The 27,665-nt window shown below is 37.7% G+C and overlaps 2 protein-coding genes across 2 annotated transcripts; both read right to left on the bottom strand.

Moving 5' to 3' along the window:
• Window positions 1-20,775: 20,775 nt before the first annotated feature.
• LOC119777327 (olfactory receptor 52K2-like) lies at window positions 20,776-22,264 on the bottom strand. Its single transcript, XM_038276156.1, has one exon. The coding sequence runs from the start codon at window positions 22,014-22,016 to the stop codon at window positions 21,081-21,083; it is 936 nt and encodes a 311-aa protein (XP_038132084.1). The 5' UTR covers window positions 22,017-22,264; the 3' UTR covers window positions 20,776-21,080.
• Window positions 22,265-26,207: 3,943 nt separating this feature from the next.
• LOC119777330 (olfactory receptor 52D1-like) lies at window positions 26,208-27,665 on the bottom strand. Its single transcript, XM_038276158.1, has one exon. It carries the CDS (start codon window positions 27,397-27,399, stop codon window positions 26,467-26,469), a length of 933 nt encoding a protein of 310 aa, XP_038132086.1. The 5' UTR covers window positions 27,400-27,665; the 3' UTR covers window positions 26,208-26,466.

Consider the following 27,665-nt stretch of genomic DNA (forward strand, 5'->3'; position numbering starts at 1 on the left):
CAGCACCTTGTTTGGCCAGGCGACGTCTGAGCTGGCATGTCATTCACCGCCCCTCACTCAACGTAAGCATTGTCAATTAGCAACAAGACAGCTGACACCCAAAGTAAGGATGCCAAACTTCTTACTAATGTTCTGTGTAATAATTTAATTTCTGAAGAAAGATTCAGCAGTAGCACCATTGTTACAGATATCAGATTTGTAGTCCCCACACTACAGAGATATTGGTATCTGTGCTTAACTGTCAGTCAAATCCATTTGTAAAGAGACAGATTAAACATTTCAATTAACCAAATACCCGTGACCCGTGACATATCTGTCTCGCCATTTAAAATAAGTATTTTCATTAATTTAAGAAATAACTATTCACAATTATTTTATTATATTAAACTGCATTAGAATATTCACCGCTGTTTGTTGCCATTTCCTTTTTCCTCTAATGCAGCAGCTGGCTGCCTTGACTCGCAATGACTCATGAAATACCCTACGCTAGTGAAGGATACAGTGGATCTGTACTTTAAACCATGCAAAAAGAGGGCTGTATTTGTTGGGCATATACGAAGGAGTCTTGTAATCCCAGTGGGTCACGTCATCACGCTATAGTGTAATCAGCGGACGAATCTGGCCTTTGTAGGACGCAGCCACCGAATTTGAATTCTGCATATGTGAAAATAAAATTGAAATATTTAAAAATATATTAATATATATTCTTAAATGTGCAAGATAAATATTTAAAATTTTTTAATGAAGAATAAAGCTTTTCAGTCGTTGTTGGTTTGGTGACATATTTCCACCCTGGGGTCAGAGATGGGGACTCAAGTTTGGGACTTGTACTGGAGTCGCACTTAAGGTGCATATTTAATTATTTCAGACTCCACTTAGACTTGCATTTGAAGGACTTCAGACTCGACTTGGACTCGGAACTTCAGACTTGTGAACAATGTTTTATTTTAAAATATTTTTTTGTTTTAATACTTTGACTTTCTGAATGCTGCTCGACTTCTTTTCTTACCTCCACACATTACAGGTAGAATAACAGGAGAGGGGCGATAAGACAGTCATGTAAAAACCCTACGTGATGCAGCTTCTGTAGGAAAAAAATATGTTATGCTAGGTCACCCACATCTAATGTTATTCTTTTAATTTTAATCTTTCTGAAGGACTGTTGTGGAAATGTTTCCACCAATAATTTCTTTTTTCCCTTTCCGCTCATTTACTTTAGCCAACAGTAACTGGGGATGGGTGCTGCTGTCTGTGTTGGGAGCATTGTGCCGAAACTGCCTATTGGTTAAATATCATCGGATCTGTTGGTTTGTGAAATTATATTATTATGGATTGCTATTCACTGTGTACATAGTAGCTACATGGGTAAAGGAGAGACACACAGTAGCACTCAATGAATTCAACCAGCAGCTACTCCGGTATATGTTGTGTAAGTAAAATTTCAGAGATGGATTTGTTATGGTTGGCCTTTTTAAGTACCATGACTCCAAGTTACAGGTTAAAATTAACACATATCTGTTGTTTTCTGATTGAACAGACATAGTCAGACTGTAGCGCTTCTAGATATCTTGAAAATTATATTTTCTGGCATAATTAAAAATTTTAGACATGTTCATAAATCTGTTTTAAGGAGAAGACAGAGACACAAGCACGGACGACTGCAGATTTAAAGGTGAAAAAGATTTACTGGGATATGCAACATGCATTAAAATAGATCTTCAAGTTTACCTGAAAGTGTAGAAGGAAAGAAATATGCTATGCTATAATTAAATTCAACATATCTTTTTTTCTTTTGTAATTCAGCAAGTCTCAGAAATAGCTGTGCCAGCTAACCAAGAGACAGATACAGGCAGACTCACAGGACATAGACTTCAAATTAAAATATAAGAAACCTACAAGAAATCAGTGTATAAATGATTTTGTAAATATTACGTTCAATAAATAGACTTTAGCTGTGGACGATATATGGGACACATTTCTAAATCTGATTTTGCTGCTTGTGTAATAGAATAATCACTGATGCAGCTGAAAGAGAAACTAATCCATCCATACATACATACATACATACATACATACATACATACATACATACATACATACATACATACATACATACATACATACATACATACATACATACATACATACATACATACATACATACATTTCCTGAATGGATGGATGTAATTGAAATTGTGTACATTTTATACATAAATGCTTTTGAGTGCTAAATAAATAATGCACCAAAAGGCATCTGTCTAACTACATAACTACGTAACTACGCTAATATTGGTACACTTAAAATATATGATGATGGAGAAGACCAAGCACTAATCTAAATAAACATCATTGTTCGTTTACAATTTCTCTAAATTCAGTAAAGCAAAAAAAAAAAAAAACTGCCAAGTGGAGAGGGACAGAGCAGCATTGAGTCTTTTCTGACAAAAGGACTGCAAGTGTACATCCAGGGACATCACAGACATAAGGCTATTACTGAAGCAATAATATAGAACTTTATTATTTCATGTAACCCCCCACTATCTTTGATCGACACGTCCAGGTTGAGTGGTAGAGGAGAGATACTGCCTGCCAAGTCGCAGCACAGTTACCAAACATCTAAGTGAGCTCACTGCAGAAAAAGTATCCAAGATTAAATCCAAGATAATCTTTTCAGTGACTGAGATGGAAACAAAAGGGGGAATAAGCAAGAATGATTGCACTTCTTTTAATTAAACATGTGATTATAATTTATTGTGCGATTAATTGATTATTGCAACAGGCAGACTGAAGACTTGAGACTTAACTTGGATTTGAGCTCTCAAGACTTGAGACTGTGCACTAGCTCCTCTTCACTGCAAAAGATAGGACCATCCGGGGCGCAGCTCTCATCCTCCCAGAGCTGAAGGCAACTTTATTTGCATACCACCTGCCGCCACAGCACAGACATCACAGTCGTCTGCTATAAAGTGCGGCTGATTTTCAGGTTTTTATAATTATTTAGCAACAAGGCTTGGCTAACTGCACGCAACGAGGCTTATGCTTTATTCTCTGCCTCCTTTTTTCAAATGTCAGGATCTGTCCTAGCATGCATTAAGATAGGTATGACTGATTTTTATAATGTTGTTTTTTGTTGTTGACATTCATATAAATATACTGGTGTGATAACTTGGTATATGTTTGATTGGTTTCTGGTTTAAGTCTATTTTGAAGTTATAGCTGCCCCTGGAGAAAACTCTACCAGCCGCCACTGGTTATATCTTTACAGTAACTACAATTTAACACATGTATAAAAAATGTTAGTCTGTACACATCTTCATATAATTTGGCAATTAAGTGATTTTGCTTTTTCTCTAGACTTGATTGAAAGAGCCAGTGAATGTTGTCTTAAAGTGTTGGAAACAGTTTTAGCCCAGACAGCTCTTGTGCTCGACACAATTTATGTTCAATGAGTTCACAAAAAATTGGTAATAGCTTTGATGTTTTTAACTTGTCTGTTATGTCATAATTAATCATTGATTGTGCTTTATCTGTATGTTATTTCATAGTAATTTCTTTTTTATATATCTTTTATTTATCTTAATGTTCTTGTCGTGATCTTGGGGCTGATGGCTTGCTTTATTGCTCATTCCATTCGCCTGTCTAAATCTGCCAAGTTGCTCATTACCGCATATCTGATCCACCTGTTCCAGCTCCTATTTATGTTGCCATCATTGCCAGATTATTTTAGACGAGTGTAAGAGTTTTCTAGAAATCTGTGAGTTTCTGATATTCTGATCCTGACTAGTTTCTGTCCCTGGACTTTTGAGTTTTGGTTGCCCCTATTCCTATCTAAACAAGGATTCTTATTCTTCCTCTCAGACGAAAACACAAAAGCATGGCATAATTGGGCATGGTAACAAAATCATATTTATTTTGCTGTTTGTTGCATACTTTCTAAACTATTATCTGTGGAGAAAGCATGTCCAATGTTGACATTGAAAAAGTTTGGTTTTTATATGTCAATAAAAATATGAAAATATTTGTATGCATTTTATAAGTTATGTCCCATTCCCATGGTATTCATCTATTACGATGAACATCCAGAGGTGCAGGTTGTGCTCATAGCATTACACCATGCAGGATGCTTGGCATTTGCCAGAAAACACCAGCCAGAATTGGCAAATTCCTCACTGGTGCCCTGTGCTCTTCAAAGATGAAAGCAGTTTCACACTGAGCACAGTGACAGACATGACAGAGTCTGGAGACATAGCAGAGATGTATCTGCTGTCTGCAACATCTTTTAGCATGACCAGTTTGGCACTGGGTAAGTGATGGTGTGGGGTGGCATTTCTTTGGAGGGCTGCACAGCCCCTCATCTGCTCACCAGAGGTAGGATGCTATTGGGTACCAAGATAAGGACCCCTTGTGATACCATGTGCTTTTGCGGTTGGCCCTGGGTTCCTCCTAAAGCAGGACGACGCTAGAGCTTATGTGGCTGGAGTGTGTCAGTTTTATGGTTCTCTCATTTGGGACTCTGAGTTTTTAGTTTTCTGTTTTCAGTTGTTTTGTTTTGCTCGTTGGTTTATTTTATATTATATTCAAGCAGTCTTTAGTTACTCTCTTTTACCCACTTGTGCTTGTTTCCTTTCCACTTGGGTTCCTACTAGTTAGTTCCACTCACACCTCATCCATATTCAGACAATCCTTTATTCTGTTCCCCTTATTAATCCACCTTTGCAGTGACTCAGTGCTGGTTCCTTGTTGTTGTTAGTTTCTTCCTCGTCTCTGGCCCCCCACATGAGTTTTCCCTGATGTTCTTTGGTTCTTTATATTTTGTATTTTTGCATTTTTGGATGTCTGCCTGGGTTTCCCATTTAAATCAACAAGAACTCATGTGTGCTTCACTCATCTCTGCATTTGGGTCCTCAAGCAACTTTGTCACCATTGCTGACAGAAGGAACCACCCAAAAGTATGGATCCAGCAGAGTCAAACACTGGAGGCATCATGAGAGATTTTTTTGAAGAACATTCAGATTGCTCTATACAACATTGCCACTCTCACTCCACCTTGGAGAAGGGTAAACGCTATGCAGAACTTGAAAAGATTTTAACTCCCCAAACTATTCTCCTGTCAACTCAAGAGTTACTGGACATTTTTGAAGAGGTGGAGTGGAACCAAAAGGCTGTTGTTGCTCAGCTTTTTAATAAACCTCCTCCACCTCGACCACAATCACCCGCAGAAGCTGTCTGTTTAACACCTCCTTCAAATGTTTCACCCACGTCTTTGGATTCCACTTCACCCTCACCCTCTGCAGGGCCTCATAAACAGACTTTAAAGCGCAACCACCGCCGTAGGTGAAGAAATCCAACTTCCTCCCCGGTGGGTCAGCCTGACACCTCCACTTCCTCTCCAGTGGGTCAGCCTAATGTCTCTACTTCCACTTCGGGGAGGTCAGTCTGACCCCACAACTTCCTCTCCATTAGCGTTTCCACTCCCCAGTCAGAACCCTTTAGTGTTTCCACTCCCCAGTCAGAACCCGTTAGCGTCTCCACTCCCTAGTCAGAACCGTATAGTGTTCCACCACAGTTAGATCCTCTTTAGGAGCAAGCTCTGTGCAATCCAGAGTTCCCTGAACCCCAGGAAGGATCAAATGGAAAAACTGAGAACTCTAAGCACTCCAAGGTGGTGAAACCTCCAAGTCCCCACAGTGGGTGCTCCACGCCTTCAAGTCCCCTCAGCAGGCGCTCCATGCCTCCAAGTCCCCTCAGCGGGCACTCCACGCCACCAAGTCCCACCAGCGGGCACTCCACGCCACCAGGTCCCACCAGCGGGCACTCCACACCACCAAGACACCTCAGCGTGCGCTCCATGCCTCAAAAGCCCCTCAGCGGGCGCTCCACACCTTCAAGGCCCATTAGCGGGCACTCCATGCCTCTTCGTAGGTCCCAAGCTACGCCGCCTCTTCATAGATCCCAAGCTGCGCCGCCTCTTCATAGGTCCCAAGCTGCGCCGCCTCTTCGTAGGTTCCAGTGCCACAGTTGGTGGCCCCTGATGGTCCAGTGATGCAGTCAGCGGCCCCCAAGGTTCCTGTGCCACAGTCGGCGACCCCCAAGGTTCCTGTTGCAGAGATGCCGTCCTCCAAGGTTCTTGTTGCAGAGGGACCCTGTCCTCCAAGGTTCCTGCTGCAGAGACACTGTCCTCCAAGGTTCCTGCTGCAGAGACGCCATCCTCCAAGGGCCCATTTTAGTATGTGTTATTTGAGTGTTCCCTTTTTGAGCTGGGTATAAATTCTTTTATGTCTGTAAGGTTCCCCCAGATTTGACTATACGGGTTTGGGGCTCAGACCCTATTGTTCCCAGGAGACAAGCAGGTTCCTTCAATTCATTGCCCCTTATTTTAGAAATGTACAGTATCTGCTTTACTGCTTCCATGTCTGTCTTCCTATCTGGCCTGTGTTTTTTTAGAAAGGTACCCATTTGCTCTATCATCAGTTAGAATAATAGCGTTCCATATTCCTCACGGAAAATTGGTTGTTGTCTATCATGCCAAGGTTTTACAGAGCTGGTGAATATTACAGTATTGACAAGAAGACTTGTGATGGTCGAAGACAATACATGCATAACAAAGTCTGTGTTAAAGAACGGATTATTCATTCCTCATTTCAAATTAGGACAACTATAGCAGTGATTCTGGAACTTCTGCAGGTGACAGTGGGAAGAGATGAAGAAGAGGTCTGCAGTCTTTATATCTTGAATTAAATGCCTATATCCAAAATTAGATAAAACCAACAAAATGCATGTTACTTTTCAAAATCCCTGTTCAGACAGCTTTAACTTAACATAGAGCTTGTTTACACCATTGCATCACAACACCCTCAGAGGTTCATTACCAGGGATGAGTACTGAGAAGATGTCTCTCTAGAGGGCTCACGGGGACTCATCTTCCGTTGCTTCTTTGTAAACAATTAACTCACTAAACTAACAAGCAAAGTTTATATGAAAACAGTAACCAGGTACTGGTAACCATAACACAACAGTTTTCTTTTCAAAGTGGAAAAGTTTAAAAAGTATTTAATTACCTCATTGGGTGATGACATATTTCAAAGCCAACAGGCCTGCTTGATTTAAGGGGTTGCATTCAAGTCAATGAGTCCATGCAATCAGATGGTTATCTTTAGATAGAAAACTTTGATCTGGTTGAATTGTCTCTATAAAGTGCCCTGAGATTTGTTGTGAATTGGTACCATATAGATAAACTGAATTGAATTGAACAAATCAAGTGACACGCATTATTATTAAAATACCATAATTAGATTAAATGAAATTACAGAACACACTTAAAATATAAAACATATATAAACATACAACATTTCCATAAAATTGTCATGTAGGCTTACACTAATTCGGATAGTGCAAGTGGAAAATAAAAACCTTTTGAAGCACATATCAACAGCAGAGCACAACAAAGGTTTGAGGAAAAAGAAAGCTATTTGCAGTCAGCAAATGGGTGCAACATGGAGTACGCTTTCTACAACAACTCCACCATTGTTAGTTCCAAACTATGTAGAAAAAAAAGACTGGTGACTTGTTGCCTTGGAAACCATATTCCACTCAGCAGTTTCTTGAGAAAAACAACTCTCTTACTTACACTTTTAACAGTTAAAGATATACATTAACATATAAGTAACTGGTTCCTTATTGACTTATTTAATAAGTAAACAATTTGGAAAAAATATTAGCTCATGAATCAAAATATTTAATCATGAGTGTTTGTTAAGATGTGTTATATAAAGATGTCAAATTGTTTAAGAACCCTGGACAGGTAAACTTTAAGACTGCACAAAGTTTGTTACCAGTTTTAGGGATGGTGTTTGCCTTAAAAGGAATAGTGCATAGAGTCAGCTATTGTTCCCAGCTTCAGGTCAGGCCCTCTGGCACCAGGATACCTGGTTCTGGTCCAAGGGAGGATGGTTGGTCAAGAGGTTTGTTGTGAGAAATACAATAAGATACACTTTGTATCTTTAAAAAGATTAGGTGACTTAGAAGGCTTTAGAGGGCTTCTGAAATTTTTTGAGGCAAAGAGGTAGGTTTTGTGCAGTCTTTTGGATATATGCATTTCCTAAATAAGTATATTGAACTGAATCTTTAACTCCCGTTTATTTGTTTCTTCTTTCACTGTTAACCAAATGAATCATGGGGCGTGATGTAGGAACAGAAGTTCCTGATATTTCACCTTAACAAATTACTGAAAAAACAGCTTGACCAGCTAAAGCATTAGCTAAAATTTGGCCAAAGCACACTGGGCTTGCTTAAAAAAAATCATCACTGTGTAAGCTAACAGCTGGCTGTCTGGTGTACCATTCGATTCCTGAAGCTAGTACTGAACAGTGCCTTACAATCTTACATCTTAATGGCTATATGATACTTCATATAAAAATGTAAAAATCAACTTTATGGTAAATAAAAAAAAAAGAAAAATGAGTATATCAGAAACCTTGCTTCTTGCTGAATTAAGTCTGGTGGATCTAGTGTCACCAGATGCTGTTGAGGTCCAATTAGTGGGCAATGTGTGGTTGCACATGCTCAAACATCATCCAAGGTATCTGGTAGTCCAAAATAAACCAACACCATGTTATAGAAATTACAACCCAAAAGCTTATAATTCAATGTCGCCTTCTGCCACCGTCACCTCACTCAGCTGTGCTTCGCTCCAGATCCACCCTCTACATAGAGATAAAATGGGAATGCTTTGGTTCATATGCAAAAATCATGTTTGGTATGAACTCACTTTAAGGGTTTCTCACAATTTGTTGAACACAGTTAGGGTGACCAGATTTGGGTTTCTGAAAAGGAGGACACTTTTTTGGGGGAGGGGGGGATTTCCTGCTGGGCCAGACTGGCCACTGGAACCAAGACAACAGCTCCGGGGCTGGTTTGGAACCCTGGCGAACGGAGCCAGGGAGCCAGCCTGGGACGGAGCGAACTGACTCGACCCGGTGACGATATGCTTCAACCACCTGCCTTACTGGGCAGGTGGGGGGAAGCACAGGGTCACCGGTGTCCAGGCTACTGTGACCGCAAGCAGGGGCGCAACAACATATTTTTGAGGTGGATGCGAAAGCACATGATCTTCTCTTCTTTCTCTCCATCCTCACAGCTGAATTTAATTGATTTTATGTTAAGTAGGGTTAAAAAATACAGCAGTCAAACTACAATAAAAATTAATATTTAAATTTGAATGATCTTCTTGTTGGATAACAGTTACTGACTGGACACTGCATCTGATCTGACTTATCAGATACATTACAACACCACTGTAGTGATACTGAATAAAACATTTAAACTCAAGTGTCCCCCTGCCAAAAAGGTTGGTAACATGGGTCACCGAGTCTAAGGGCTATAATGACACTGGATTAATGTGTCTGATACACACATAAACTTGTACAACTCATCTTTAATTAAAAAAATCAATAATAAGAAATGTACAGTACATATGAGTGAATAAATTGCAGCTAAGCATTGGACCATAGCTGGGCACTGGCCAAGACATTTTAGCTTTCCTGTGTTAATATTTTACAAGTTTTATTTCGGTCATTCTTACACTTAGTGTGTGGATATGTATGTGTTACAGGCGTATGTATCAGACATTCCTAGAAATACGGAACAAATCGCGTTCCTTATCGCTTCAAAAGGGGAAGCAACATTTAATAGCCAAATATGGGGCGACTCCGTATCAGGCTAGCTTTATCTGACCTGAATATTTACAACCCTCCTGTCCTGTTGTCGATACACTGACAGAACTTACCTACTGTCTTTCAAACACATTGAAAGGCTTTTTTTTCATCCCGCCAACAACTTAATCCTTCTCCCTTTTTCTTTTTCTGTTATGCGCCCCGGATAGTTTTTTTTTTCTTTTCTGGTGCTCCATCTTGCTTTTAAGTGTGCACTACGAGTGGTAGTCGAAGATAAAAAAAAAAAAAAATAAATCTAAAAATAAAAAAAAAACACGCCTGAGTGCGCCTATTAGGGGCGCGTGCGCAAGCCACCTGTGTGGGAAGGGAGAGCGACAGGAGGGGAGTTGAAGGGGGCACATAATCAGTGGGGGCACATCAGAGGGGCGCATAATCAGTGGGGGCGCATCAGAGGGGTGCATAATCAGTGCTGTCTCTCTGTTATTGATTGTTTTATGCTGTTAAATATAGAAAATGACAACTAGAAAAAATTTTCTAGAGGGGTTTTTTGATGCCCCCTCGAGTGCAGCGCCCCTATGCGTTGCATGTGCTGCATACCCAGTTTTTGCGCCACTGACCGCAAGGGTGTAACTTTGTGATGAACGTAGTGACACTTGGGTGGTGGCTCATGGACCTATAAATTTACACTTTCATTAGCCTAATTTTCCAAAAATGAACTCAAACATATATTTATTGAATACTTTCCTATTTCTAAGAACACAAGACCACAACGCACTGATATTTATATTTATAGATGTTAGAGAGATGCCTTTTTGTGCATTACAAATATAGGGCCCAAAAAATTCAATGGATGAAAAAATTATTAATAACAGCCAATTCCAATGCCAAAATTGATATACAGTATCATGCATCCCTAGAAGTACAATTTCAATTCCATCCAGAGAAAATTGGATATGCTGCATTTTAAATATAGCATAGTGTATGTTTTCTTGTAAACTTTGTGGTAAACTTGGAGATATATTTTATTGCATGTTGCACATACCAGTAAATCTGTTTCACCTTTAGTCTGCAGCTCTCCCTACTTCTCTGTACTCTGTTTAAAAAATATCTATTAACTTATTTACTAATATAATAATGCCAGAAACAAAATTTCTAGATATGTAGATGCTCTGCAGTCTGATTCTAACTGTACAATATTTTTTTATTATTATTTTAACCTGTAACTGGAATCATTGTCCTCTGAGAAGCCCAGCTTTTTTTTTATCCAGTAAAGAGGTACAAACTATGTTTTCTCAAGCTTCTTGCATTATAATACCAACTTGTTTAAACTTAGAATCTGTTGTCATTTTTAGCTATGTCTAAGCAACAGATTTTTCTGTGGCTGCTCTAATTATTTTAACCAACCCATCTCCTAACTTATACTTATACTTGAAGTAGCTGCTCCGATGATGTCAGAACAAGATGCAGGACAAGGGAGCAGCGGAAGAGAAAAAAAACAACAACACACAGACCGCTTTGAACACAGATAGCTGCACCCCACCTCTGTTTATCCATTAGCTGACGGCTCGATTAAATGCCCGGGGTGTTTCAACTACGTGCTGGGCTCTAGTCGGCCAAAAACCAGGACGATTTCGCAATTCATCCCAGGAATTCTTTAGGAATGAAAAGTAGGACATGTCCCGGAAAAAGAGGACATCTGGTCACAATAACACGGTACTATGTAGGGTCAAATTACAAATTCCTCTAAATGTTTATTTTAACAAACCCTTGCCAGGCGGAGCTTTTGATTGTTTTGTTTGTTTTTTTATTGGGTGCTTAAATGTAACTTTGGCCATACAAAACTCAGATGCATCAATCATAAATCAGGCTTAAAGTGGAAATGAAATGCTTGACCAAACAAAATTAATTCACAGGATTGTCTCTTACTGTTATCGATAATTATATTACAAATTACAAAAATATAAAAGTAAAAAATCGAAGCATTGTTTTGTAATTTTTCGTATGGGCAACACCATGTTGCAGTATTACAAATGGTGAAGTCATAGGGTTGGTTGATGCTTCAGCCCAGAGAGTCCCAGATGCTGAAGACCTGGAGGTTGGAGGACAGGCAGCAGGTCAGAGCTGAGCAGATGAACGTAGGCAGGATAATCCATAGGGCGAAGCGAAAGCCGGAGTCGAGCACGTGCTCAGGATTCAGAGCCAGGAGATCATAGGTCCGAAGATGTGCTAAAGAGAAATCCAGTACGGAGTCGGGAATCAGTTCCAGGTTTGGTACACATGCAGAAATCCAACAAGAGTCCAAGGACAGGTCAGGCAAACAGATCAGAACAGGGACAGGCAGGCTCAGAGGTCCAGAGACAGGAACAGGTTAACTTTGAGTAAACTTGAAAATATCTTTGGGAGAACAATCATGTACTGCAACCATTGCAGAGAACCTCTCATGAAAAAATTATTTAACTATTTCTATGAATATCTGCTACTTTGATTTGGTCCTATCTCTTTTCTGTTTTTACAAAATTAGTTTTTTACCTATACTATTTACAGTTTTTTTGGATTGCTTAAGCACGATTTTCAAAACAGGGCCCGTGTTTTCAAAACACTACACACAATTAGCACAACCATACACCCAATTAGCAAAACACTACAGATCCTTTGCATAATTAAACACTCTTGTAAAAACTATACACTTCTGTTTAAAAACCACACTTTACCATATGAAACTCACACGTTTCACATTACTATACTCTGTTTGCACGAGTTACACTCTGCTGTGATAAACCTAAAACACTTTTAGCACTTCTACTTCCCTATGATTAGAGTTGGCTACCATCAACAAAGTACAAATATAATGTAAATTCACCAAACACTACACAAGACCAATGTTTCAGACTGAAGAAACTCATTTATTTCTCAACACGCCCAAAATGTTGACATGGAGATTCATAATACTGTAACAAAATGTCACTTTACGTATTGTACTGTAATTTTACTTTTAAAAAAAAACTAGACATTGTCTCTTCGCCTAGCTGGATCTGGCCAGAGAATTTCATCAACATCGCAGGCAATGTTGTCATTAGCAAGACACCTTGGAAAGAAACATCTTGAATGACGAATCCATCCTTGCATTGCTGCTACTGTACCTCCATCTGATCACAGGCCTAATCCATGGCTTGGATGAGGGGTACCTCAGCCTGTAGACGGAGATCATATACCTTCCACCGTCATGCCGAGAAAAACTCTTCTATAGGGTTGAGAAATGGAGAGTATGGTGGAAGCTATAGGACAGTGAAATGTGGATGTTGCTGAAACCAGTTCTGAACCAGAGCAGAGTGGTGGAAAGACACATTGTCCCAGACAACAATGTATTGCATATGATCGATTTGATTTGCTGCTGTTATGTTGTGCAATTGGTCCAAGAATGTAAGAATGAGTGCTGTGTTGTAAGGGCCCATATGGGCATGGCGGTGGAGGACCCCATTCTGTGTAATGGCTGCACTGAGTGTTATATTACCCCCATGTTGCCCTGGGACATTGACTATAGCCCTGTGGCCAATGATGTTTCTTCCCCTCCTTCATGTTCTCGTCAGGTTGAACCCAGCCTCATCTACGTAAATGAACTCATGCTGGATCTCCTCTCCATCCATTTGTAAAATTCTCTGAAGAACAGTGTCAGGCAAAATTGTGTTCAGTGTAGATCTAGTATACATATTACAGTACAGTAAAAGATTATTAGACAGTATGCAAGATCACAATGCTTAGGTGAATACATACCTCTGCATAATCATGCCGCAGTTGTTTCACCCTTTCGTAATTGCGCTCGAAAGGCACTCGATAAATTTTCTTCATTTGAATATGTTTTTTTATTAGGATGCGTGCCAGTGTTGATGTTGAGACCTCATGGATATTGTTACAGTTTTTTTGGATTGCTTACACACTAAAGTTAAAAGTAGTACACTATTAGCAAAACCTTACACCAAAGAAGCAAAACATCAGCCCTTATTTGCACAACTATAAGCACATTGTCAACCTCACACTTGTTGCAAAACTCTACACACAGTGATTTGCAAAACACTAAACACACTTAACATACATTACACACAAAAATCTATTATGAAGTCACTTCCTTGCAATACCAAAGCACTGACTGCCAAATTACCACACCTTCCAACCAATTTATTCAACACAGTCATTTGGTGTGCAAACACTTGTTTACTTAATTGTAGACACACCAATCAGGTGTATAAGCACTATAAAAAGCAGCAGGTGAGTTCATCGGTCTTCAAGCACAATGGAAAGAGTCAGAGAAATAGTAAGACAAGGTGGAGGAGAAGGAGGAGGACAAGGACAAGGAGGAGGACGACAAGGAGGAGGAGAAGGACAAGGAGGAAGAGGAGGAAGGGGAGGAAGAGAAATCAACAGAGGAGGAATCAACGGAAGAGTAAGAGATGGAGGCCATGCTGGAGGTAGAGGAAGAGGAAGAGGAAGACAAGAACGTGCTCAAAGAGGACCGAATCTGACAAATGAGATCCGTGCAACACTGGTTGACCACGTTGTCAACCATGGCCTGACGATGAGGGAGGCTGGACTGAGAGTACAGCCAGATCTAAGCCGATACACAGTGGCAAGTGTGATAAGAACATTTCGACTGGAAAATAGGTATTGTAAAAATATCATCATATCAAAAACATCTGCACGGTTTCAGCAACTGCTTACAGTACTGTATTCTATGCACTATCAGCACTTCTGTTACCTTTTCCTGTGAAATTACTGTGCTATTGTTTACTGTTTTTTTTTCTACATAGGATTGAGGGTCAGGAACGATGAGGAGGAAGGCCTCCTATGTTCACAGAACAGCATGAGAGGGAGATAGTAAAAATGGTTTTGGCCAACAATGCTATAACCCTCAAACCGCTCCAAACTAACATTGTCAATAACCATGTCGGTTTCAACAATATCCATCAGGTCTCAACATCAACAATGGCACGCATCCTAATAAAAAAACATATTCAAATGAAAAAAAATGATCGAGTGCCTTTCGAGCGCAATTCCGAAAGGGTGAAATGACTGCGGCATGATTATGCAGAGGTATGTATTCACCTAAGCATTGTGATCTTGCATACTGTCTAATAATCTTTTACTGTACTGTGATATGTATACTAGATCTACACTGAACACAATTTTGCCTGACACTGTTCTTCAGAGAGTTTTACAAATGGATGGAGAGGAGATCCAGCATGAGTTTATCTACGTAGATGAGGCTGGGTTCAACCTGACGAGAACATGAAGGAGGGGAAGAAACATCATTGGCCACAGGGCTATAGTCAATGTCCCAGGGCAACATGGGGGTAATATAACACTCTGTGCAGCCATTACACAGAATGGGGTCCTCCACCGCCATGCCCATATGGGCCCTTACAACACAGCACTCATTCTTACATTCTTGGCTGAAGATGGTTATTTGCAGATTTAATTCAAAAAGGTGGTAGCAGAAGCAAAAATCCAAAACATAAATCCACAAAAAATGAGAACCAGGAATACTCACAAGAAGGGGGGCAAAGAAATGACGACAAGTATGAAACAGTGACTGAGCAGGAGGTGCATACTGTATTTTCGCGACTATAAGGCGCATATAAACGTCTTTTTTTACCCTCAAAATGTGTGGTGCGCCCTATGTGTGTTGTTACTGCGGACGTTGTTGAGACCACCATGAGAACGTTAAAGGAGGAAGTGGGGGCGTGGATTGTGTATAAAAGAACAGGTATGTGCTTTATGCAGAACTCCTCATCTCCTCATTCAGGAGATGATGAAAGATTGGCTGAGGGAGGTGTATGTTTTTCCTCTCATCACCATCGCTGTTAATCTGTGACTCCATGCGTGCCCATCTCACAGCCGATGTGAAAAACATGGTGAAATAAATGAACGCTGTGCTTGCAAGGAACTTCAACCGCTCGACATCGGTGTGAACCGGCCGTTCAAAGTAATGCTGCGTTCATGCGTCTGCTGCTTCATTTTTGCTGCTTGTACCAGTTAGTTCTGACGCGCGGCTGAAGCAGCTTTGCTGCTCTAGCAGCGCGGTGCAAAAGTGTGTCCGCGTTGGGCGGAGCTACTCTATCCTTTCTTTGCCTTGCTGCTATATTTGCTGTGATCAGTGGGAATAAAGTAGTTTTAATATGTTTTTAAGTGAGAAAGTCCACCTGAAAACGTAATCATTGCAGTCAGTTCATCCAGATCACAATCCCACCTTCCAATATTATTTCTGTCGGAGCCGCTCAGACCCCCTCATACCAGCGGTGCGTTGTCAGTAGGAATCCCATTCCACAGCAGCCTCTGGCCGGGTCGCCTCCTCGCGGTTCACCGCGGCAGCTGCTAGGTGTTTTCCATCTAAATTATCTAAACTGCAGGCACCAGGATAATAAAAGCAAACATATTCTACCAGCAGATTTCTGCATTTTAGGTTAATTTATGCGTCAATAAACTGTTTCAGAGGAGTGATCACAGCGCTCTGTGTCATCAGCGTGTGTCTGTCTCACGGCCAGCTCCCAGGTTTGATTAATACTTTGTAATAAATGGATGAATAAAGCACAAACATACTCAGTTTTGCTCCCGCTCTATTTTTAAATATGCAGTAGAGGTATTTAAACGTAGTAGAGGACATATTCTGGTATATAAAACCCGCGCCCTATAATCCGGTGCGCCTTATGTGTGTGTTAAATACAGTAATGGCACACATAACTGAGACTGCGCCTTTTAGTACAGTGCGCCTTATGGTCGTGGAAATACGATATATTGGAGATAGAAACAAAGGCCAGGCTAATCAGCAGATTGGGAGCAGGTGTGACCAGAGTAGTCTAGAAAAGGAGTTAGGGAAAGGGAGACTGACACAGGAGGGCAACAGATGGAAAACAAAAATACAACTCCAATAAAATAAAAAATGAATAGAATAACGAAAATTGGAAATAAAACCAATGAAAAATCATAGATAAAACTTAAAGAGCCAAAACCATGACAATTTTAAGATATATTTATCTCAAAATGCTTTGAAATTCCATATTAATGCATTTTTGAACCATGTTTTATCTTGCACACTGCTTACTTTGATCACTGCTGCACTTTATGGAATTGGGATGTTCATTTTACTCCTAAGCTGCTGCTGCTCATTTATTCATTTACTGTCTGAAAGCTGTACAAAGCAACATTTTGTTTAGTATGCACTCCGTGTATACAAAATGACAATAAAAGTTGTCTAAGTCTAATTTAAAGTCATCTTCTAGCAATTATGTATTAAACCTTCTCCATTTTTAGGTTTAAAGAGATAGGAGCATGATTATTAAATCTTAGTGGCAGAGATGTTAATCAACCAAGAGCTACTGATAAGGAAATAATCTCAGCGAAAAAGATGTATATGTGAGAAATAAAGTGTATAACTTTCTGTTAGAGTAAAAAGAGTTACACCATTACAAACTGCGGTGATATCCCGTTGTGTTCAACCTGTCTATCTCTTCACTTTGGCCTCAATGATAAGTATCAAGATATTAGAAAAATAGCTGAGTAAAAAGTAGGAAAAATTAAGGATTATCAAAGTTTGTGCCATAATTAACTAATTATCAATCTACCTTTGTGATTAACTCATGCGTGATCTGTATAACCAGTGCTTGCTTAAGAAAGCAGAATTTATCCTTTCTGTCTGTACTTATCCATTACATCATCAGCTCCAGTTTCTTCCACCTGGTTCATTGCTCAGACTTCTAATATCCAAAACTGACCACTACAAACATTACTTTTTTTCCTTCTGCCTTCTCCCTAATCAGATCCAGGAGGAAAAGGTAGCTTGTCTGTAGTGCTTTAATTGACTGATTTTGCTCTTTTTCTTTAAACATTAGATGTATGTTTTTATATGTATGTAATTCTTTTTATGTTTTTTTTTTTTATGTGTACTTTATTTTGCTGCTTCCTCTGCTGCAAAACCATTTGAAAGTAATTTAAGATACTTGTGAGCATGTTTATTTTGCTTTCGATATTTTGACAATTGTGATGTAAAAGTGACGGCCTGCATCCCAAATTCAAAAGCATAATAGTCTGTGGATCTTTAAGATTTAGAATCTCTGAAATGTGGCTTTAAACTCTTGGAGAAATTATTCAAATGAATAGTCAAAATTAGGTCTATCATGAAAAAGCTGAATGTTATATTGGTGCAGTGTTAGAATCCGGCAAAGTTCCTCAAAAGGACAGATTGGTCGACTGATTACATCATAGTGCAGTGCTGTGGCCTGTTAAGATTCTTTGACTCCTTTTTATGTGGTTGACAAATGCAGACTTCTTTTTTAAAGGACAGGACCTCTGTATCATCTGTGGGCTATGGTATCCAGTGGTTCATTATGAGTCTAAGCAAGGTGACTGCTCTGTGCTCAGAGCAAAATGGAAAATGGCGATGAATAGTGGTGAATATTCTCAGTGCAGTTTAATACGGTACAAGTATGTGCATAGTTTTGTCTTAAATTATTAAAACAGTTAATTTAATTGATGAGATATGTCACAGGTAATGTTTGGTTTATTGAAATCTTTTGTCTGTACCAGTGCAAATGGGTTTGGCTGACATTTAAGCACACATTCTTATATCTGTGTAGTGTCGGAAATACAAATTGATACCTGCATTGACAGTACTGCTGCTGAAGCCTCTCAGAAATTAAATTAACACAGAGAGTAGTGAGAAGTTTGGCATCTGTTCTTTGCCTGTTTTTTGCATAAACTGTCATGGCTGCTAGGCGACAGTGCATATGCTGAGTAAGGGGATGCGACAGCTGTAGAGGTCTCGACCTGTTTTAATCTATAGCCAAACTCTTCCGGCCTCCTCATTTTCATGACCTACCAAGGATCCAATCTTGGTGGGCTGGGTCCTTCGGAGGACGCAGCCTCACAATGAGGCAGTGCTGCCGGTAGCCTCCTGATGTCTGAATGTTAACCATAGCGGTAATGCCATGCCCTTTGAACTTTGACAAGCTTCTTCTATCTCTCTGCATAAAGAAACTCATTTCAGTGTTTTTGCTCCAAAGGAAACTGATGAGCTCTTGGATTTCAGTCCAGGTCATAACTTGTGGAATATGAACTGGATCCTCTTTAATCCCCCATTGAAACTTTGGTATCAAGACTCTGGCTGGAAGCTAAACTCCTCCTTGTTCTTGCCTGGACCAACTAGCTTGAATGAACCCTTTCTGTCCTCCAGTGTGCTGATTGGTCTCTTTTCCACTGATAAATCTGCACCTAGAAATCAAGCAATGCCATTTTTGTTTCATCACTGGATGTAATCTTATTTCAACTCCGAAAATGTGTTGCTTCATAACTGTAAACAATGGAACCACAACAAAAGATCAAACCAAAGGAGGGAAATTATGTACACAAAGATATACTACTTTAAGATGGTGCAAAATTTCCTACAACAACCCAAAAGAAGAACAATAAAGATCATAGGGTATCATAATAAGTTCTTGGATCTTATGAAAAATGAACGAATTAATAAAAATGAACTTTGACATGCAGTGTGGGCACAATGAACAGTCCATTGCACAGAAAAAACAACATCAAATTACAATGTCTTAAAAGACACTTTATGTTAAATAGCCTCGAAAATGCATGTGACATAATAAAACGCAAAGTGATGTAACTATAGTAAAACCCAATTGTTCTCTGACTGGATTTTTAAATGTATGATTGACATGATGTTGACCAATCAGGCCAGACACAAACTAAAAGGGTCACCACTGTACTTGCTAGTAAAAATTCACACACAAGTAAGACACTTTGGGTACAGAGTTTTAATTGCAGATTTTTAGCCGTATGTAGAAAAAAAAATGGCACTTGTGTAATGAATTTACAGTTTGTGCAGTGACTCTGAGACCTGTGTAATCATGCTTTGCAAATACAAAGGACAAGGATCATATTCTTAGACAGTTTGGTTAACAAGGTGGACGAATGTATTCTTAACTACACCTTCCGATCTACAAGCACAAAGTATTTATGATCAGAATTGGTGTTTTTTTGTTACTTTTTCTGATTCCCTGCTACTTGTTATAATTAAAGCTTATATACATTTTTCCAACATTCTGATTGTCTGCTGTAAGGACTAGTTAATTTATTTAAATGTCAATTGCACAACTAATATTAATTTGATTTCAATCCAAATGGCTTTTCTGTTTCCTTATAAACTAATTTAGCTGTTTTGCATTCATGATGCATCTTATAAAACTGTAAAAAAAATAAATAAAAATAAAAATTTAAAAAGCTGCAATGATAAGAATAATAAAAAAATAAAATCTCTTTTTAATTTGATAGGGCCCTGGATTATGGGTAGAGAGGCGCTGGCCCCCAAAACACTACAGGTATACACTATCATATTTGCTAATATAATATTCATCTTGTACACTGCATTTTTAAAGCAATCAGCTAACATTAATATGTTTTGTTTTTTTGTTTTTTTAAGAAACCTGGAGTCAAGTAATAATATTATATAGTTATTATTATTCTAGCACTTCTTTTTAATCTTTATTAATATTAATCACCGTTTTAATTTTACATTGACTAATACAACATAAAAAACAGTATTTTGCATAGACCTTTCTGTTTTATTTATTTTTTGTAGCTTCAATGTCCACTAGAGGGTAGCAAATCATCATATTACTTATTTCAGACAACAACAAACGAATCAACAAAATACACATAAAAGAGACTAGTTAACATCAACCAAACAAACACCAGTTTTCAAACTAACTAAATTCACCTGAACATAAATTTGGCAAAACCCTCCAACAAATAAACCTGTTGGTATATACAGTGAAAAATGACATCAATTAAAACCAAAGGAGGATTGCATTTTTAGTGTTTAGTTGCCTCCATTCTCTTTTATTTAAGTTCCATCTTTAAACAAGGAAAATAATTCAGGAAATGCAAAGAGAGCTAATATAAACTGCTAATATAATCCTCAGAGTAATTTTTTTGCAAATCAACACATAATAAAAAAACTAATTAAATTACATCTTGTACATAAGGCCTGGATGACCTTCACTTAATTTACAGATATTCTGTTAGTTGTGACATGATATTACTCATACAAAAAGCACTTTTATCAGGAACAGAGAGGGCTTCAAATTTGGTTTTACCCAAAATACATCAACAAATATGTAAATGATTCTAAAATGTTTAACAGATGTATCATATTCAAATACATGATTAAAACAGGAAAAATATCTCTGCAGGATTTAATCACTAACTACAAAGTAAAATTGCATAACAAGTAACTTTAATTTAATTTACATTGTAGGGGCAACATTTACAAAAACCTGTTAAATGCGTGCTTATATAGAAAAATTCAATTCATTTTGAATTGAGACAGTCCATTTTTAAAAGTTCTTGAAAGTACTAAGAAAGAAGCTTTTTATTCCTGAAAAAGTTGAGCACCTTTTCCCTTATTTCTTTTGTTTTCAACCCATAAATTATTGGATTTAATGTTGGGGGGAAAATTAATGTAGACACCCCCATAAATCTTCTTAAATGTGGTGAAATATCCTGTAGTCTGTAAGATATAATTGTAAAGAGGCCCAAGCATTCAAACATCAAAAAAACAAATAGATGTGTAGCGCAAGTCTGCAGAGCTTTTGCTTTAGTGTCTGACTGTCTGGATCTAAAGCATGCAATGAGGATTCGAATATATGTATAAAAAACCAACCCATTAGATATTAATTGTGTAACAGCACTAATAAAAAGACCATAAATGTTGTTAATGGTTGTGTCTTCACAAACTAAAGTCAATAAACTAGGATTATCACAGTAGGAATGTCTTATTTCAGATCGACAGCGGCGCAAACGCAATAGAAGAATAAAAAGCACAGTTATTAAAACCACACAAGAAGACCAAACTAATGTGATTATTTTCATAATGTGAGCATTGGTCATAACAGTGCTGTAACGCAAAGGATGACATATAGCGATATATCTGTCATAAGCCATTGCAGTCAAAATAAACACAGAACCAGCTGCATAGATATGGATGAAAAAAGCCTGGAAGATGCAAGCTGAGAACTGAATCTTTCTGCTGTTTGTCAGAATTTCCTTGATGAGCTGTGGAAAGAGTGCAGATGAACCTATTAGGTCATTGATAGGAAGATTAACCAGGAAGAGATGCATTGGCTGATGCAAAGATTTATTCAGCACAATGGTGAGAATTATCGTAAGGTTGCAGAACAGGATGATCATGTAGTTGAGGGTTGCGAAAAGAAATGCAGGGAAGACACCTTCATAAGAGAGATTATAGCCTTGAAGCTGTAAGACATATGATTTGTTATCCATATTATTCATCGTTTAACTTTCTCTAAATTACAATAAAAACCAACTTACAACTTCTCAATCTCTAAATACACAGCATGAAATGTTAATTGGAAATTGCAGCCCAAGGGTGTTAGAAAATTATAAAATGACAGTGATTTTACTATTTTAATCTCAACACCTAACCATAACTTAATACAAATTCACAAAAATATGAAAAATCATCAAAGACTGTTTTACAAAAGAAAAGATTTCCGCATTGTTGCCTATGGATCAGTTGTGTCGATGTACAAACGACTAACTGGTAAGATCTTCAAGGGAGTGCCTTATTTATTTTGCATTCTACTCCCAGAAGTGTCAGAGGTTTTGGTCACCTTTAGCTGTAAATAACAATAGGACAGTTTGAACTTCATGATTAGATCCCCCCAGACTGCAGGAGCAGCTATAATCACAAAATCTATCTATCTATCTATATACATATATATAAAGCTATGAAATAAATTAATCAAATGCCTTGTTTGTGAAGAGTTTTTTTCTTGTTTACGAATTGTTTTAGAAAATCTGGATTTTTTTTAAAATAAATTAATTGCTCGGGCTGCCATAGCTCAGAGTGACATCAATTCATCAATTTCCCTTCTTATCAAAATGTGAGGAATAGCGTTGAGTCCGAGGTTTAATACAGTAACCCATCAAAACCTTGTTTTTGTTTTGAAAACATGCAAATTGAAATGGACAAAAACCTGGATTTTTAAATGTATGATTGACCTTTTACAAATCTACAATGTAGCAATTGAGTCGATCCCTTCCCGCTATCATCGCAGCACCTGTACAGGAGAGCGTAGGACCTCGCCTATTCAGTCAGGCCAACAATGCCCTTTAACGACCCCCCTTTAAGAGACATAGACAGGTATGGAGCTTTGCAGGCTAACAAAAGATTCCAAACAACCTCCATTCCAAAGGGGTAGACCCCTTCGTCCATTGCAATTTGCATGTTTTCAAAGCAAAAACAAGGTTTTGATGGGCTACTATATAAACCTTGAATTTAACGCTATTAGTGACATTTTGAATTGAATAAGCTTTTTGTTGTTTTTAACTTTCTTTTTTTGGAATGACTATGACCTGGATGACTGAAAATCTTCACCAGCGTATTTCCTTTCTTAGTTTGCTTATAATTCATTAAGAAAAATACTTTCTGTGTGATAGCACTAGCTTTTAACTTAGTTTGCTGTATTTCATTGTTTGTTGTAAAACGCAGTTATTTTACAAGCATATTTCACAGCTTGAATTTTGCCGCCCTTTAAATTAAGGTCACTTCCCATATGGGATAATTGAAAACATAGCTAGCTTTTAAAAGAGATAAATGTGATTATTATTAATGACCTTGTGAGAAGTGAGTGAGAAAAAATCGATTGATTGGATTTGGTTGAAAAAAACAGGCAGGCAGGCAGGCAGAAAAATTGTAATTGAAATCTCATTGCTCATTATTGCACATGCTTGATGACAGTGGTGGCCACTAAGATTGAAAACAATGTTTTATGCTTTTGGGCAATTGCTTTAACACATAAGAACATGGTATATGTGAAGAGTTTGTTCCAAGTATTGTTCCAAAGTTACTTGTGGAGTTAACTCATATTTAGCAAATATTACAATTAATTTGTTTATTTATCTGTATTATTATTATTTATTATTGATTTGTATCATGAATTTTTAAGTTTCAGATAATAATTTAAATACAGTTATTATTACTGTTTAAATTTTATTTGCCTTGTCTTTGGAAGCATTTTGCCAGCTGTCATTAAAACAGACTTTGTAATGATTAAACAAAGTGATTAACCATTTTTAAGAGCTTATGTGTAAAGTTAAGCAAAGCAATTCCAGGCAAAAAAAAAGAAAAAGAAAAAAGAAAGCTGTCATATGTGGATGCATTGTATACGCTATATACATCCCATACACCCTTTTCTTCCTTTGGCAAATTCTTCATACATATATACATATAGACTTAGACTTAGACAGTACTTTATTGATCCCTTGGGAAGACTCCCTCCAGCTTACAGGGCAAAAAAGTATTAAGTTAAATTCAGTTAAAATTAAGCAACAAAAAAGTACACACATATATATATATATATATATATATATATATATATATATATATATATATATATATATATATATATATATATATATATATATATATATATATATAGTTTGTATATTTTGAAAGTTAATGGCAGATGCCAAAATTTGGGCCAAGTCATTCCTTGCTCCTCCTTGCTTAACTTATTTCTTAAAGGCGATCAGCCCTGCAATGATCTACTGACTTGTGCCGGGTGTACCCTACACTTTTGTTTGCAGTTGATGTAAGCTGACTTAGTTTTTGACTTTGAAGAGAGCATCAAGTCATATAAGGTTTAGTAGAGACACTTAAAGGAATAGTACACCCAAAACATGATTAGCCTTCATTTTCTACTCACCTCCATGCTGAACAACACTCTGGAGTACTTTTTTGATATCTCAAATGCATCTGGAGATCTGGGAGGCTTCTTGCTGTCTGCTGACATTCAAATAATGGAGGTCTATGGTGCCCGAGGCAGAAAGGTCCATAAAAGTCCACAAAAAACGTGTCAATATTCCTCCATACTGCTCGTCCAATGTATTCCAAGTGTCCTGAGTGGGTAGCGTCCATAATTTACTCGAAACGAAGTCATTTAGAATGTTTTTAGAGCATAAACAGTAGTGTATAGGATTTCCTTCACGAGTCTACGGAAACCGTGGCAGACCAAACCAGACGAAAGTGCGCATTCAGCTTAGCAAAGAACTCATGCTCTTCCTCAACACTGAAGTTCTCAGACATTTTTCTTTTGTTGCTTCTTTCTTTGCACAGGTAAACAGCACATTTCTTCTTCTACGCTTGCATTATCAGCAGAGCAGACGCTGAATGCGCACTTTCGTTTGGTTTGGTCTGCTGCGGTTTCCGTAGACTCGTGAACGCGCTTTTAGGAAATCCTATGCACTACTTTCCTCTATCTCAGACTCACCACTGTGTTAGACCGAGAGATACCTGACTGCCCAGAATTGCCTCCCTTCCTGCAGGCTGATGAGAAAATATGGATGAAAAGAGAACTTTTAAACATATTCTTAATATTTTTATATTTCTTATGCATGGATGCCCTAAAATTAAGAATTTTGGTGGAAAGATAAATGCAGAGAAATTCCTGCCTGCTGAGAATGAACTCTCATGTCGCAGGAGCGTGGATTTCCCTAAACACTCACACATTGATGAGAAAATGGATTGAAATATAAACGACAAGGAGAACTTTAAAAAATATTCTTAATGTTTTGTCACAAATTATATAAAATGGTGCTGATAGCAAAAGGGGGAAATACTATCCACTAAGCAGAGAATATATTCATTGGACCCAGACTGTAGCACATCGACTAAAACTGGTCTCCATACAAATAAAAATCGTATTCATTCCAATTTATCTGTCTACCAAAACTCTTAATTTTAGGACACCCATGCATAAGAAATATAAAAACATTAACAATATGTTTAAAAGTTTCCTATATTATATGATATTTCAATACGTATTGTCATCAGTGTGCGAGAGGGTAGGTTATTCTCAACAGCCAGCTATTTCTCGGCTTAGGATTAGGTGAAAATGGGGACGAGCACAACATAAGACGGCCTTATGTAAACATATCACCAGGATGATTGACAGTCAGGAAGGCCACTTATTTTGATGATACACCAGGAAAAAAAAATATCTTTAAGTAATAAATCAATACTGATTGGAACTCTTGATTAAAAAAACAATACATTTACAGCATGACGACTTGATATTATTATGTCAGTATTGCTAAAGTTACACTTAGATTCAGGAAGCACATGCAAACCACTCAAATCAAAGTCAATATTAAATAACTATATATGTATATATATATATATATATATATATATATATATATATATATATATATATATATTTTTTTTTTTTTTTTTTTTTTGAGAAATATTATTATTACATGGTTTTATGGCAGCGAAAAGCAAACATTTTATTTGTATTGAGGGAGAAACTAAATGAAAGAAAATCTTTTAGCACTTTTACTACAAGGCTTTATTAGACTGCATCAATGATTCACATATGTTTACAAAACAAACAGGTGTAACATATTTTATATTCTTAAACACAGTTAAGAATTTTTGGCAATAAAAAAAAGGGGAAAGTTTCTTACACTTTTACTTTTTAATGTAAAATTAATATATTTAAAAAAAAACATACATTCTGCTAAAAAGAATTGTTTGACGAAGAAAGGTTTCAAAGAACTAAATAGACAATAGAGCCTAAGCTCTTTATTTCTCAGCATCAACTTCAGTTAATTTTGTGAAAAATTAGCAAACCAACAAGTCATGTGAATTTGACATAGGATAGAAAACAACACAAATGTGTCAGCATGCATAAGTTCAGGTTTGGAGATGTGTTCATTAGTGATAAACTATTTTCATTCTGAGAAAGTTAATTACTTTGTCACGTATTTCTTTTGTTTTTAGTCCATAAATGATAGGATTTAACGTTGGAGGGAAAATTAATGTTGACACCCCGAGGAATCTTCTTATTTGCGGCGGAACGTCCTTTACTCTGTATGATATGATGGTAAAAAGACCCAAACACTCCAATAAAAGAAAGACAAACAGATGGGTAGCACATGTCTGCAGAGCTTTTGCTTTAGTGTCAGACTGTCTGGTTCTAAAGCATGCAATAAGGATCCGTAGATATGTATATAAAACCATACCGTTAGCAATCACCTGCGAAAGAGCGCTTATAAAAAGGCCATAAATGTTATTAATGGTTTTATCTTCACAAACCAAAGTCAGCAAACTTGGATTATCACAGTAGGGATTTGACAGTTTGGACCTACAGCGGCGCAAACGTAAAAGAAGAATAAAAAGCACAGCTATGAAAATCACACAAGAAGACCAAACTAATGTGATTATCTTCATAATGTGAGCATTGGTCATAACAGTGTTGTAGCGTAAAGGATGACATATAGCAACGTATCTGTCATAGGCCATTGCACTGAGAATGAACACTGTACCAGCAGCATAGATATGGATGAAAAAAGCTTGTGCAACACAAGCTGAGAATTCCATCCTTTTGCTGTTTACTAGTATCTCCTTAATGAGCTGTGGAAAGAGTGCTGAAGAACCAATCAGATCATTGATAGGAAAGTTAAGCAGGAAGAGATACATTGGCTCATGTAAGGATTTATTCATCACAATTGTAAGAATTAGTGTAAGGTTGCAGAAAAGGATGATCATGTAGTTTAGGCTAGCAAAAAGAAATGCAGGGAAGACACCTTCATAAGGTATGTTATAGCCATTTAGCTGTAAAACAGATGTGTTATATACGTAAGCCATTTTATGTCTGCAATTTATGTAAACAAATAGAAGTCATTCATACATTACAAGCTATAAATACACTGTATCAGGTTAACAAACAATTTCACCAGCTATGAAGCTGTACCTTACAATTCATATATTATTTTGTACAAACCTCCAAATGTTTTAAAAATGCAGTTTCAATAACAAAAAAAAAAAAAAAAAACAGGAAATAGGCAGCAACCCCAAAACAAATTTCTTTGCCAACTATAACCCATTAATGTTTTGGCTAGTTGCTCAGCTGA

Source organism: Cyprinodon tularosa, unplaced genomic scaffold (assembly GCF_016077235.1).
Source record: "Cyprinodon tularosa strain WSP-4 unplaced genomic scaffold, ASM1607723v1 ctg1221, whole genome shotgun sequence".
Taxonomy (NCBI): Eukaryota; Metazoa; Chordata; class Actinopteri; order Cyprinodontiformes; family Cyprinodontidae; genus Cyprinodon; species Cyprinodon tularosa.

Bases quoted from the DNA above. Each gene is read 5' to 3' on its own strand.
- LOC119777330 (XM_038276158.1), bottom strand. From the start codon at position 27,399: ATGGCTTACGTATATAACACATCTGTTTTACAGCTAAATGGCTATAAC.
- LOC119777327 (XM_038276156.1), bottom strand. From the start codon at position 22,016: ATGAATAATATGGATAACAAATCATATGTCTTACAGCTTCAAGGCTAT.